Below are 13,563 nucleotides of genomic sequence, written 5' to 3' on the forward strand. Positions count from 1 at the left end.
TGTAGACTCAGAGGGGGGGCCGTTTTATTGTTGTTTTTTTTTTTTTTTTTTTTTTAAATCAGGGGCACAGGGTAGATGATGAAGATCAGGAATTTGGTTTGAGCATGAGTTTGAGCGGCCTAGAATATGTCCAAGAGGCTGAGAGTGAGTAAGCGAGTAAGCAGTTGAATATGAAGATCTGAGCTCAAAAGAGAATTTCTGGGTTGGAAGTTTACGTTTGAGAATCATCACGTGGGGGGAACTGAGATCCTAAGATGAACTGCCTAGGAATGAGTACAGAGAAGAGTGAGAGCAGGGCTTGGGACTTCACCTTCATGAACTCCAACAATTAAAGGTCCAAAAGAGGATAATGAGCCAAGAGACTGAGAAGAGACAGAGAAGCAGAAGGGTAGTGTGGTATCAAGACATGCAAAGTAAGTGCTCTGAAGAGGAAATTGGACTGCAGAGGGTTCCATTTGAATACGCAACCTATTAAAGTGTGTGGTCTTGGGTCAGTTACTTCATCAATAGTGAGGTTAACGATGATAACATACAAGTTTTACTGTGAGAATTAAAGACAACACATGTGAAGATTTTAGCATAGTGCTCAGTACAAAGCCGGTGTAAATAAGAGCCATTTCTTCTTTTTATTACTACTACTAATCTCTTTAAAGTCTGGTTTCAATGGTATCTCCTCAATATAGTACTTATACTACACTGTAAATAATTTTTATATGACTGTCTCACACAGTAGGTGGGAACACATCCCTATATTAGCACCTAGTATAGGGCCTAACACATACTACATACTCAATAAATACACATTATATAAGCCATCTTGTCTTCCAGTGTAAGCCTTACTGTATTCTGCTTTGTAAACATCAGAGAGTGTGTTTTTTTTTTTTAAAAGATGACCGGTAAGGGGATCTTAACCCTTGACTTGGTGTTGTCAGCACCACGCTCACCCAGTGAGCTAACCGGCCATCCCTATATGGGATCCGAACCTGTGGCCTTGGCATTATCAGAACCACACTCACCCAAGTGAGCCACGGGCCAGCCCCAGAAAGTGTGTTTTTAGTCTTACCTCATACACTCTGTATCGAACAATGTCATTTGTTTTCATAACACTTTTCAAATCATCCAGCAGATTACTTTCAAATAAAGCCTCCAGTCCAGCTTGGGTTAGTGATATTCTTGACAGGGATTTGATGGCCTTATAAGAAATGAAATATCTCTTAAGTCACAAAAACATAATAGCCACAAAAATATAGAATATTGATATAAACTTCATAAGAATGATGTGGAAATTAGTGCATGAAATGTACCTTGCCCAGTGAGCATTCACTATGTTTTGTTATTTATAATTGGAAAAGATACACGATATTCCCAATAGAATATAGATTATGTAAGTTTTGCTTCTTATCAAGCAACCCAGTATAAGGCCTATGATGTATACTGTAGATATATGTGCATAATAGAAAATAGAAGGGGTTTACTAGTATTTATCTGACAACCATTTATTTATTTGATACTGTCCACGTGATATTGCAAATTCAATTACACAAATCATCCATTCTAAATCTTCACCTCTCAATTCATTAGTGTCATGTAGGACACTAATAGCTCTGCATGTTTAAGTTGATGGTTCTAGTAGACTTACCGCTTTAGCTACAGACAGATTCTCTCCACCAATGCAATAAATGATTTGTTGTAGTAATTCAGCATTATTTAGAATCTCAGTAACAGCATCAGAATTTTCAACAATTCTTCCTACCTGAGAGAAAAAAACAATCAGAAACACTCTCCTAACACAGGGCAACATATGAACACATGGTAGTCAAATATCCAGTGTGCAGTTATTTTAGAAGTTAGTGATTACAGCTACAAGTTATTAAAAATCCAAAATGACCCAAATTTATTAAAACCAAACACACATACAGTGTAGTCACATATTGGAAAGAAAAAGAAAAAAAACAAAAACAAAAACAAAAACAACAACAATGGGTAAAGAGCTGAGATAGCTTAGGGAATGAATCCCATTTCTGTCCATTTTTAGCCACACTGACCTTGGGCAAATTAAATAATTTCTTTGAGCCTAATTTCTTATCTGTAAAATGGGAATATAATACTTAATTCTGGGACAGTTATGAAGATTAAATGAGAACGAACAGGAAAAGCACAGTAGAACGGCACATAAATGGTCAATGAAAAAATCGATAGCTTCCCTGTTTATTGAATAAACACTTCAGAGGAGAAAAGGAAAAGCAGTAGTTGAGAATCTACTGGATAACTAACTGCTTAGCTCCTAACATTTCAACAAGATGATCCTTAGCAGCAACTCTTCACTCAAATAGTAGGATGTTTGGTTATCAGAATGATGTTACTGTCTTAATTTGTTGGTTTAGTGACCTTTACAATAGTCCTTGGTTCATGCCACTTTAATAGGACCTAACATGGCAGAGTAGCTGTTTGAACACATGGAGATCTTTCTCTCTAGACTAGGAGTTCCTTGAAGGGAAAAAATTGGTTTTATTTAGCTGGTAACTACAGCTGCATATGTCACAGTGCCTGCTGTAGTGGACTGAATTATGTCTCCCCAAAACTCACTGAAGCTTGAGTTGTGTCCCCCAAGTTTTATGTATTAGAAACTTAGCTCCCACTGTGACTGTTAAGAGGGTAGGAAATCCTATATGGCAATTAAAAGGTGGAGCCTTGAAGAGATGATTGGATTATACGACCATGCAGTATGGTGGTCAGGGGTGTGGTTCTGAGGGCTTTAAAAAGAGAGTGATTGAGGAGGTTACTCTCTGCTCTCTCTGCTCCGCCATTTTCACAATGTGATATCCTGCCATCACTGTTGCCACCAAAACCTTCACTAGCTCTGTTCCCTGGACTTTGGACTTCCCAGCCTCAGAAACTGTAAGCAATAGATTTCATTTTTCTTTATAAATCACCCATTTCCATGCATTTTGTTACAAGCCACAGAAATGGACTAATACCCCTGCCATGTAAAAGGAACTTAGTAATTCATGAATAAATGATTCAGATAGTATGGAACTTCTTACTTCAACTTGTATCTCCCAGGTTATAGTTAGCTATGCACACTAGAATAGACACTCCATAAAGACAAAGAGAGATTGTGTTTTTCATTTCTCTGTCTTTGGTACCTAGCAAAGAACCTGGCACAGAGTAGGTGATCAATGTTGGTTCCTTCTTATATATGCTAGTAATATTTCATACCTGAGACAGAGTAAGGATTTTTACAGAATCATCAGGGTGAGTCAGTCCCCTCTGCAGGTCAACCTTGAGGTTCCGGGCCACATGAACTGGCTCCACAGCTTGGAGCAATCTCTCCAGAATGGACACACACAGAGTAGTCTGTTCCCTAAAAGAGAAAACCATAGATCTCATTAGTTCACATCCTATCAGATGAGTAGTAACAACCTTACAATAGCTAAAGCTTGGTTCAGTGAGGATCTCCTCCACATAGACTTCTCTTTGAAACAGAAACTTCTACTCATTTATTAATAAGCTTCTACTCACTTATTTTGCTAAGTACCTATCATGTGCCATGCCTGTGCTGGGACTACAAAGGATAAGATATATTCTCTAGCCTCAAGGAACTCAGTCTAATGGAAGATACAGAAAAATAAAAAAGGCAACTGTAATCCAAGTAGATAAATGTTATAGGTTAGGGCTAGAAGCCATGGGAGCTTAAAAAAGGAACACAAAGTACAGAGAAGGTGTCCCAAAGGGGTAACACCTGAACTAAATTTTAAGAAAAAGTAGGAGCTATCCAGAAGAAAGGTGTTCCAGGCAGAGAGAGCAGCAGCACATAAAAAGGCACAGAGGGGGCTGGCCCGGTGGCGCACTGCTACAGTGTGCTGCTTGCCGCTCCCGCCGAGGGTTCGGATCCCACATACAGACCGGCCGCTCACTGGCTGAGCGGGGTGTGGGAGCAACACCGAGGGATGCGATCCCATTGCCGGTCCCGGTCCGGTACGGGCGTGACACTGAGGGTTGCGATCCGTTGCCGGTCCCGAAAAAAGACAAAAAGGAAAAAAAAAAAAGGCACAGAGGGGGCTGGCCCGGTGGCGCACTCCTACAGTGTGCTGCTTGCCGCTCCCGCCGAGGGTTCGGATCCCACATACAGACCGGCCGCTCACTGGCTGAGCGGGGTGTGGGAGCAACACCGAGGGATGCGATCCCATTGCCGGTCCCGGTCCGGTACGGGCGTGACACTGAGGGTTGCGATCCGTTGCCGGTCCCGAAAAAAGACAAAAAGGAAAAAAAAAAAAAAAGGCACAGAGGAATAAGACATAGTGCTATACTTTCAAGGAACAATGAGTAGCTTGTTATGACTGGGGTCACAATGGGGAAGAGGTGGGGAGAAGGTAAAAGGGTGAAAGGAATGGCAGGCAATGAAACTCGAAAGATGCACAGAAACCAGATTCTGACAGGTCTTTTATGTCATGCTTGGAATTTAGATTTTTCCAGAAAAGCAACAGTAAGCCATGAAGTAATTTTAAACAGAGAAGTAACATGATGACATCTGCCTTATAGCAATCACTCTGCATCTGTGCTAGAGAGGAAATTTTCAGTCAGAAGGCAGTTAATGGTGAGAGATGATGAAGTGAACCAGGAGAAGCAGTGGGGATGGAGAAGAGGGAAAAAATTCAAAAGCTACTAAAGAGGTAAATTAATCAGAACTTGATGACTACCAATTACAAATACAAAAGGTGTTCTGAGAACAATTTCCTTGTCTTTAATAGATAGTACAAATAAATGGGCTAATATACTGCTAATGGGAGTATACAATTAAACTGATACAACCTTTCTAGAAGGTGATTAAGCAATACAAATCAAAAGCCTTAAAAATGAACATACCCCTTTAACTTAGGGATTTCACTTTGCATAACTGAGCCTAAGGGAGTAATTACGAATGTTTTTACGCAAGATAATTGAAAACATATGTTCACTCAAAAACTTGTACATGAATGTTCAAAGCAGTGGAAACAATCCAAATGACCACCAACTGATGAAGGTATAAATACAATGTGGTATATCCATACAATGAAATATTATTCAGCCATTAAAAGAAATGAGATACTGATACATGCTACAACATGAATGAACCTTGAAAATATTATGATAAATGAAAGAAGCCATATGCAAAAGGCATCCTTTTGATAATTCCAGTACTTTACTTAACTACTAATAGCGTAGTATTAGGTAGGCTACCTAATTTTTGGATTAGCTATGTCACACAGTAATGACACACCTAACCAAAAATTTTTCAATATTTAAAAAGAATCTGCATATAAGTAGACCCGTGCAGTTCAAACCCATATTGTTCAAGGGTCAACTGTATATGAAATGTACAGAACAGACAAATCCATGGAAACAGAAAGTAAATTCCTGGTTGCCAGGGACTGGCAAATGTCAAAACTTGTCAAATTGTACATTTTATTTTTATTTTTTTGGAGGCTGACTGGTATGGGGATGCGAACCCTTGATCTTTGTGTTATCAACACCATGACCTAACCAAGTGAGCACACTGGACAACCCAAATTGTATATTTTATTATGTGTAGTTTATTTTATTTAAATTATACCTCAATAAAACTGTTTTTAAATTTTATTTTATTTTTAAAATAGTGGTAGGTAAAACTGCATAGTGCACAAATTTCAGATCATAATGGCCTTCTGATACCAACAAGCCAATAAGTTCACTTATAGTCAATCTCATTTGATTCCCATGTTGCAAAGCAGTAATCTTATGACTTACTCTGAAGCCAGATAGGTGAAGTGACTCACAGGAGGCACAAGTTTGTGGCACAATCATGGATTTACCAGCTTTTATTTACATCGAGAAGCATATTGGGAAACATTAAAAATATTTACTTTAGGAGTGTGATTTTAATAGTTTTAGGGAGTTATTAAGCTTAATTACTGCTCTATATAACACCTGAGTTCTTTTGAGATGTAAATAAAATGATCATTTGAAGGTGTCCTAAGACCCCAATTCATTAACAGAAAATACATATTTTAACAGTAACTTGTATCTGTAGGGCTTAAATAAAAACCCATCTATCTTTTAGCTACCTTGAATAAGATCAGAATTCTGTTTTACTGTAAGATTTGCTGCCTCACAAAATTAAAGCATGATCTTGTTTCACACTTAAAAAAAGAAAAACAAAAAACTTAGGCCTTACTTTCCCTCACACAAGCACCTGTCAAGATTCTAGATTTATATCTACAAGATCAGAGCCTGAACCAATATATAAAAAACCTGTGTGATTTAGCCAGGATAACAGCAATATATCTGAAGACTGCCAGTATAGTATTCCAGAGAAGAACCAGTCCCACAAATTGCAATTGGTATCTATTATGTATCCAGTTCTGAATTATCCTCTTCAAATTTTGCTTAAAATTGTTTCCTACAGCACTGCTCCTTCATTCAGCAAACAATCTTCTCCATGGACCTTATTCCTCAAACTACCTTTCACTTCATTTCCTTTTGCATCTGTGTTATAAACTTGCGGTAGGACCTTTGAAAGTCTCTTCATCTATAATTCAAAGAGTTGCACTAGTTGGCCTCTCTAAACTCTGTGTCTCATCTTTTATTGCGCATATATGATATTACGTGCTGGACCCTAGGAGGGATGCAGATATGAGCAAAATATGGCCCTTGCCTTTAAAAAATTTACAAACTAAAAGTAAACACACACAGAACTATAAGACAATAGTATCAAGTATCATTAACAGAAATAATAATGTCTCTTGGGAGATCTGAGGAGCACTCACTTGCAACTGAATTAATTGAGAAAGACTTTTTGGAGGTGACAGTGCTTCAGCTGGGCATTAGAGGATAGATACATTATGGAGAGAGAGCAGGGTGTTTCAGTTAGAAGAACTGGTATAAATAAAGTTAGGAAAGTGCAAGTCACACTCAAGGGAAAGTAAGTGGGGCCACAAGGTAGCTGGAGCAGATAGAATATAAACGAAATGGAGAAAAAAGATGAGGCTGGAAAAGTAGGATGGAAACATACTATAAGAAGCCCAAATTTCAGAATAAGTCGTCATGATTTTACACCGTTGGCAATGGGAAACCATGAAAGTGACTTCAGCCAACTGACCTGAGAAGTTCCCTATGGTTGCAGAATGGGAAGGACTCGCTAGAAAAGAAAGATTACAGGTAATGAGAAGTCAGACTAATACAACAGACCTAGCAACAGGGAGAGAAGGAAGGCCTGAATTAAAGAGAGGACAAATAAGATCATAGGCAGATCTGAATAATGTTAACTAGTGAATGGAACAAAGAGAGAACATTTATAAGAAAGGGATGAAGCTTAGACTATCAGAGCCAAGAAAGCCCTGTGAAATCATCCCACGTTGATCCAACAGTTCATTATCTTTCCAAATAGAAAGGACGCTGAAATTTATGGATCACATTTTAAACTCTTATAAATGATCAAATTATCAAATACAAAGTGTTTTAAGTCAAACACTACAGATGCATACAAAATCAAAAGTACAAATTGTTGTCCTACCATTTTAAGTTCCATATTAACAGTTTCTGCTGTATCTCTGCAGATATTCCCAGTGTTATATGAGCCTGCTTGGGTATGTTCTGGGGTGGGGGATCATAATTTTTTTAAAAATCCACACTTAATGGGATCATAAACTTTTGCAATTTTTTTTCATTCAACAACATATACCAGAGATCTTTCCATGCCCATATATAGACATCTACCTCAAAATCTTAGATAGCTGAATGGTGTTACAGCAATAATAACTCATAATTTATTTAGAATCCCCTTTTAATGAATATTTAGGTTGTGTCTATAGTCTTTTGCTGTTACATACCATCTTTATAAATGTTTCTGTATGTACAGTATATTTTGTGCAAGTATACCTGCATTGTTAAATTCCTGTAACAAGAATGACTGGGTCAAAAGGAAGGTGAACTTATTTATTTATATTTAGTTGACACATAATAATTGTACATATTTATGGGGTACAGTGTGATGTTTTGATATGGGCACACAATGTATAATGATCAAATTATGATAATTAGCATATCCATCACCTCAGACACTTACCATTTTTTTGTGGTGAGAACATAAAGTCCTCTCTTCTAGCTATTTTGAAATAAACATTATTGTTAACCACAGTCACCCTACTGTGAAATGAAACACTAGAACTTATTCCTCCTAACTATAACTCTGCACCCACTGACCAATCTCTTCCCATCACCATCTCTCCCAACTTCTCAGCCTCTTGTAACCACTCTCCTTCTGAGATGCACTTTTTTAGATTCCACATATGAGTGAGATTATGTAGTATCTGTCTCTCTGTGCTGCCGTGAGCTGTCCTGCTATAGGGAACGGCATGGGAGGCTGAGGAGCGATACCCCTTGTTTTGCAGGCTACAAGGGGGTCCCATGTGTGTGGTACGGCGTGTGTGGTACGGCTCCATGGAAGTTCTTGTTTGTTCACCTTTGGTTCCTTGACGAGGCTTCCTGGAATTAAACAGCCTAACCTTTTGGCTTAGTATGGCTTTGGGAAATTCCCTGGAGTTTCTCAAAGGACATGTTAAAATACATCAAAATTAACTGGTTTATTTAAAGGGCACTGTCAGTACTAAAGGTGTAGGTGAGGCATGTTCCTGGTATGGGTTGGCTCCACTTAATTTTGTCATTAATCTTCCTTGTAAGTGATGTGCGCATGGACCCATTGTGGCTATGGTCATGCTCTTGTACCTGTGGAATGAAGCTATTATGTTAGGTTTCTATTTACATTCCCCCAGGGAGATGGTGGGTCTGAGTGCAGTAATGTTTATAACTAATTGATCATCAACCAGTTACAGATTTCTTTGTTTCTCCCCATTCCCACAGTTTCATTTGATTTGCCAAGTACATGCTGTTTCCCTAGTAATAATAAGAATGATATATTGCGTTTTTGTTAGTTTGAATAGGATCATTTAATTTTTCACTTTGTTCCTTGTACTGTTCCTAGAGTCAATTGGTAAAAAAATTAGAAAGTTTTACTATAAAGATGAATAGCTAAAATAATAAAAATATATAAAAAGGTTTTTGATATTAATAGATTTTGTTTAGATTAGTTTATCGTATAATTGTTTTTAATAGTAGTATAAAATATAATAGAACATTATAATTAAGTTTTATTACATAAAATCATCTTGTATATATTGTGATTTTGGTCATAAATTAAAATAATAAATATAAACATAAGACATTAAATTGTTAAACATAAGATTTTATAAGAATTTAAAATATAAGTTTGTGTAAGTTTAAAAGGTCAAGAATTGTGATTCAGACCAAAAGTCTGACGCTCTCTAATGCCAAGCATGCTGCTATTGTATAGTTTCCTGGCCACAAGCCACAGGCTTTGGGGTGAACTATTGGTGCATGAGTAGGTGTTCTTGTCACAACATGAGTGCCTTGGAACGTTTTGACCTTTCTACTGAAAAAGTCAATAGAAACAAAATAAAAAATGTTTTGATTAAAAGATAAACCAATGTGTAAAAGATTAGGTAAAAACATATAAATAAAGCAAGATTTTTGTGGTTGTTGTCCACACTTGCACTAGACATCTGTGGTCCGTCTCTTTCTTTCCTCGCCGACGCCACACGACCTAGTACAGGTCCAACGAATCCTGCGGAGCTGGTCTCCAGCACTGTGCCTTGCTTATTTCACTTAACATAATATCCTCTAGGTTCATCCATGTTGCTGCAAATGACAGGATTTCATTCTTTTTTTAGGACCAAATAATATTCCACTGTTAAATATACCACATTTTCTTCATCCACTCATCAGTTAATGGACACAGGTCGATTTCATATCTTGGCTATTGTGAATAGTGCTGCAATAAACATGGGTATGCACATATCTCTTTGACATACTGATTTCATTTCCTTTGTATATATACCCAGTAGTGGGACTGCTAAATCATATGGTATTTCTATTTTTAATTTTTTGAGGAAACCCCATAATGTTTCCCATTGTGGCTGTACTATTTTACATTCCCATCAACAGTGTTAAAGTGTTTCCCTTTCTCCACAGCTTCACCAGCATTTGATATTTTTTGGTTTTTTGATAATAGCCATTTTACCTGGGGTGAGATAATATCTCATTGTGGTTTTGACTTGCATTTCTCTGATAATTAGTGATGTTGAGCATTTTTTCATATATTTGTTGGCCATTTGCGTGTCTTCTTTTGAGAATTGTCTATTCAAATCTTTTACCCATGTTTTAATCAGATTATTTGTTTCTTTGCTATTCAGTTCTTTGACTTCCTTATATATTCTGGCTATTAACCGCTCATCAGGTGCACAGTTTGCAAATATTTTCTCTCATTCTGTCTCTTCACTCTTTTAACTATTTTCTTGAAAACCGAAGTGTTGGCTGACCAGTTAGTTCAGCTGATTAGAGTGTTGTCTTGCAACACAAAGATCAAGGGTTCAGTTCCCCATACCAGCTAGCCACCCCACCCCCAAAAAAAAATTGAAGTGGGGGGAATTCTTCTAACTCATTCTACAAAGTCAGCATTACTCTGATACCAAAACAGAACGAAGATACAACGACAAAAATACAGGCCGGTATCCCTGATGAACACAGATGCAAAAATCCTCAACAAAATTCTAGCTAACCAAATCCAACAGCACAGCAAAAAGATTTTTCACCATGATCAAGTGGGATTCATCCCAGGGATACAAGAATGGTTCAATATACAGAAATCAATAAACATCACACATCACATTAACAAAATAAAGGACAAAAACCATATGATCATCTCAATAGATGCAGAAGAAACATTTGATAAAATTCAACATCCCATCATGATAAAAACTCAACCAATTAGGTATAGAAGGAACATACCTCAACACAATAAAGTCCATATATGACAAACTCACAGCTAAAACATCATACTGAACAAAGAACAGTTGAAAGCTTTTCAGCTAAAATCTGGAACATGGCAGGGATACTCACATTCGCCATTTTTCTTCAATATGGTACTAGAAGTCCTAGCCAAAGCAATTAGGCAAGAGAAAGAAATAAAGGGCATCCAAGTAGAAAAAAAGGAAGTCATACTGTCCTTATTTGCAGATGACATGATCTTACATGTAGAAAACCCTGAAGACTTCACCAAAAATTGTTAGGATTAATAAATTCAGTAAAGTTGCAGGATACAAAATCAACAGGCAAAAATCATTAGCATGTCTATACACCAATAGTGAACTATCTGGGCCGACCCCGTGGCGCACTTGGGAGAGTGCGGCGCTGGGAGTGCAGCGACGCTCCCGCCGCGGGTTTGGATCCTATATAGGGATGGCCGGTGCGCTCACTGGCTGAGCGCGGCGCGGATGACACCAAGCCAAGGGTTGCGATCCCCTTACCGGTCACGAAAAAGACAAAAAAAAAAAAAAATAGTGAACTATCTAAAAAAGAAATCAAGAAAGTAGTCCCATTCAAAATAGCTACCAAAAAAGTAAAATATTTAGGAATAAATTTAACCAAGGAGGTGAAAGATCTCTATGATGAAAACTTCAAAACACTGATGAAAGAAAATAAAATGATATCCTATATTCATAGATTGGAAGAATTAATGCCATTAAAATGTCCATACTACCCAAAGCCATCTACAGATTCAATGAAATCCCCATCAAAATACCAATGACATTCCTTACAGAAATAAAATAATCCTAAAATGCACATGGAACCCTATAAGATTCAGAAAAGAGAGCCAAAGCATTCTTAAGCAAAAAGAACAAAGTTGGAGGCATCACACTACGTGACTTCAAAACACACTACAAAGCAATAGTAACCAAAACAGCATGGTACTGGCATAAAAACAGACACACAGACCAATAGAACAGAATAGAGAATCCAGCCCCCCCCCCACCCCCCCTTTGCAGCCAACTGATCTTCAGCAAAGGCACCGAGCACACACACTGGGGAAAGGACAGTCTTCACAATAAACAGTGCTGGGAAAAGTGGATATCTACGTGCAGAAGAATAAAACTAGGCCCCTATCTTGCCCCACATACAAAAATCAACTCAAAATGCATTAAAGACTTGAATGTAGGACATGAAACTACCAGAATAAAACATTTGGTAAAACATATCATAATACTGGTCTGGGCAACCATTTTCTTGGATAAGACCTCAAAGCACAGGCAACAAAAGCAAAAATAGACAAATGAGAGTATATCAAATGAGAGTACATCAAGGCTTCTGCATAGCATAGGAAGCAAAGAAGAGTGAAAAGAAAACCTACAGAATTAGAGAAAATATTTAGGATGTGAATTTAAGATGTTGATGGATTTTGCCACATTGCCAGAATAGGATCCCTTTTGAAGAGGAGGTAAAAGAATGTGTACTGATGGCTGAGAAGCAGGTAGGCAACCTTGCTTCCTCTTCCAATTCCTATTTCCAGGAGAAGGCAGTGAGGCCGGGCGGCTGGAGAAAACTTACCCAGGGGCCCCCTTCAGAAGCTGGACTTGAACCCCATCTCTTCCCTCTCAGTCCAGGGTCCTTCCCTCTGCCTTTTCGGCTATTTTCTACCACCCCTGTGACTGGGAACATCACTCCCCCAGCCCCAACAGAACCCCGTCTTCATACTTGAGGGTGCCCCTCTCCCGGCTCAAGCCCCGGGGTTCTCTCACCGATGGTTCTCATTGAGCAGCGAGAAAAGCGGGCCGAGACGCAGCTCCGCCGCTCGCTCTCGCAGCTCGCTGAGCGGCACGGCCTGCAGCACCGACTGCAGCGCGCGCAGCTCCTCGAGCGGCGCTTCCAGCCGTGCCACCTCCCTCAGCAGCGCCAGCGCTTGCGCCGCCATCTTGCTCCCGCCCGCTGGGGCTCGCCGCCGCCCGGCTCGGAGGGCGCTTCTCCGAGTCTCGCGAGATCTGCGGAGTGCAGCCTCCCTGACCCAGCTTCCGGCAGCCATCGCTACCTGGGGGCCCACCAATAGAAACGCGAGGCGGCTGCCCATCCTCGCGAGACAGGGTACGTCAGAGCCGCGTCACGGGTGTCACTGGTTGCGGGGCTCGGTCTGGCGTCATCTGCAGCAAGGCTCAGTTGGCCACACAGTCCAATTTTCCAGTAGGTTTGCCTATCTACTGCGGAGGCTAAACCTCACCAAACGCTCGGCAAGCGGAACGGCGGGGATGACCACCGAGCGGCAGCTCCACGGCCTCGCCGGCGGCCTCCCCGGGCCAAAGCCAGGCTCCCGGCAGGTGCCCCCGGCGGAGCGGAGGTCCTGGAGGGACCAAGAGGAGACGGAGTGTCATCTTTCTGGAAGACAGGATGAAAGTTCTCCAGAAGCAGGACGAAGGCGTGAGTATTGCTCCGTAGGGCGCCTTTTTGGTGTTTAGTTGACCGTGCTCTCCCTTAAGAAAAACGAGAAGGCCATTCGGGCCAGCGTGGAGCGTGTGTCGCTCCTGTCTTCCAAGATGCTGTACGTTCCCCGTGATGTCAGCATCGAGAAGCTGGAGACTCAGTACTTTTGGGTGGAGGAGCAGACCGTGGGGGGCGGGAGATGACGAAGAAGGCCGTTTGCAA

General features: G+C 39.8%; 1 protein-coding gene across 1 annotated transcript in view; it reads right to left on the reverse strand.

The window, feature by feature from the left end:
- PSMD5 (proteasome (prosome, macropain) 26S subunit, non-ATPase, 5) overlaps window positions 1–12,841 on the reverse strand; it is a 28,812-nt gene extending 15,971 nt beyond the window's left edge. Inside the window, 4 exon segments of the mRNA XM_008568770.1 lie at window positions 1,064–1,192; window positions 1,640–1,753; window positions 3,220–3,364; window positions 12,669–12,841. Of these exon segments, the coding sequence (XP_008566992.1) occupies window positions 1,064–1,192; window positions 1,640–1,753; window positions 3,220–3,364; window positions 12,669–12,841 (561 nt within the window).
- Window positions 12,842–13,563: the final 722 nt, after the last annotated feature.

This window comes from Galeopterus variegatus, unplaced genomic scaffold, assembly GCF_000696425.1.
Source record: "Galeopterus variegatus unplaced genomic scaffold, G_variegatus-3.0.2 Scaffold439, whole genome shotgun sequence".
NCBI classification, from domain to species: domain Eukaryota; kingdom Metazoa; phylum Chordata; class Mammalia; order Dermoptera; family Cynocephalidae; genus Galeopterus; species Galeopterus variegatus.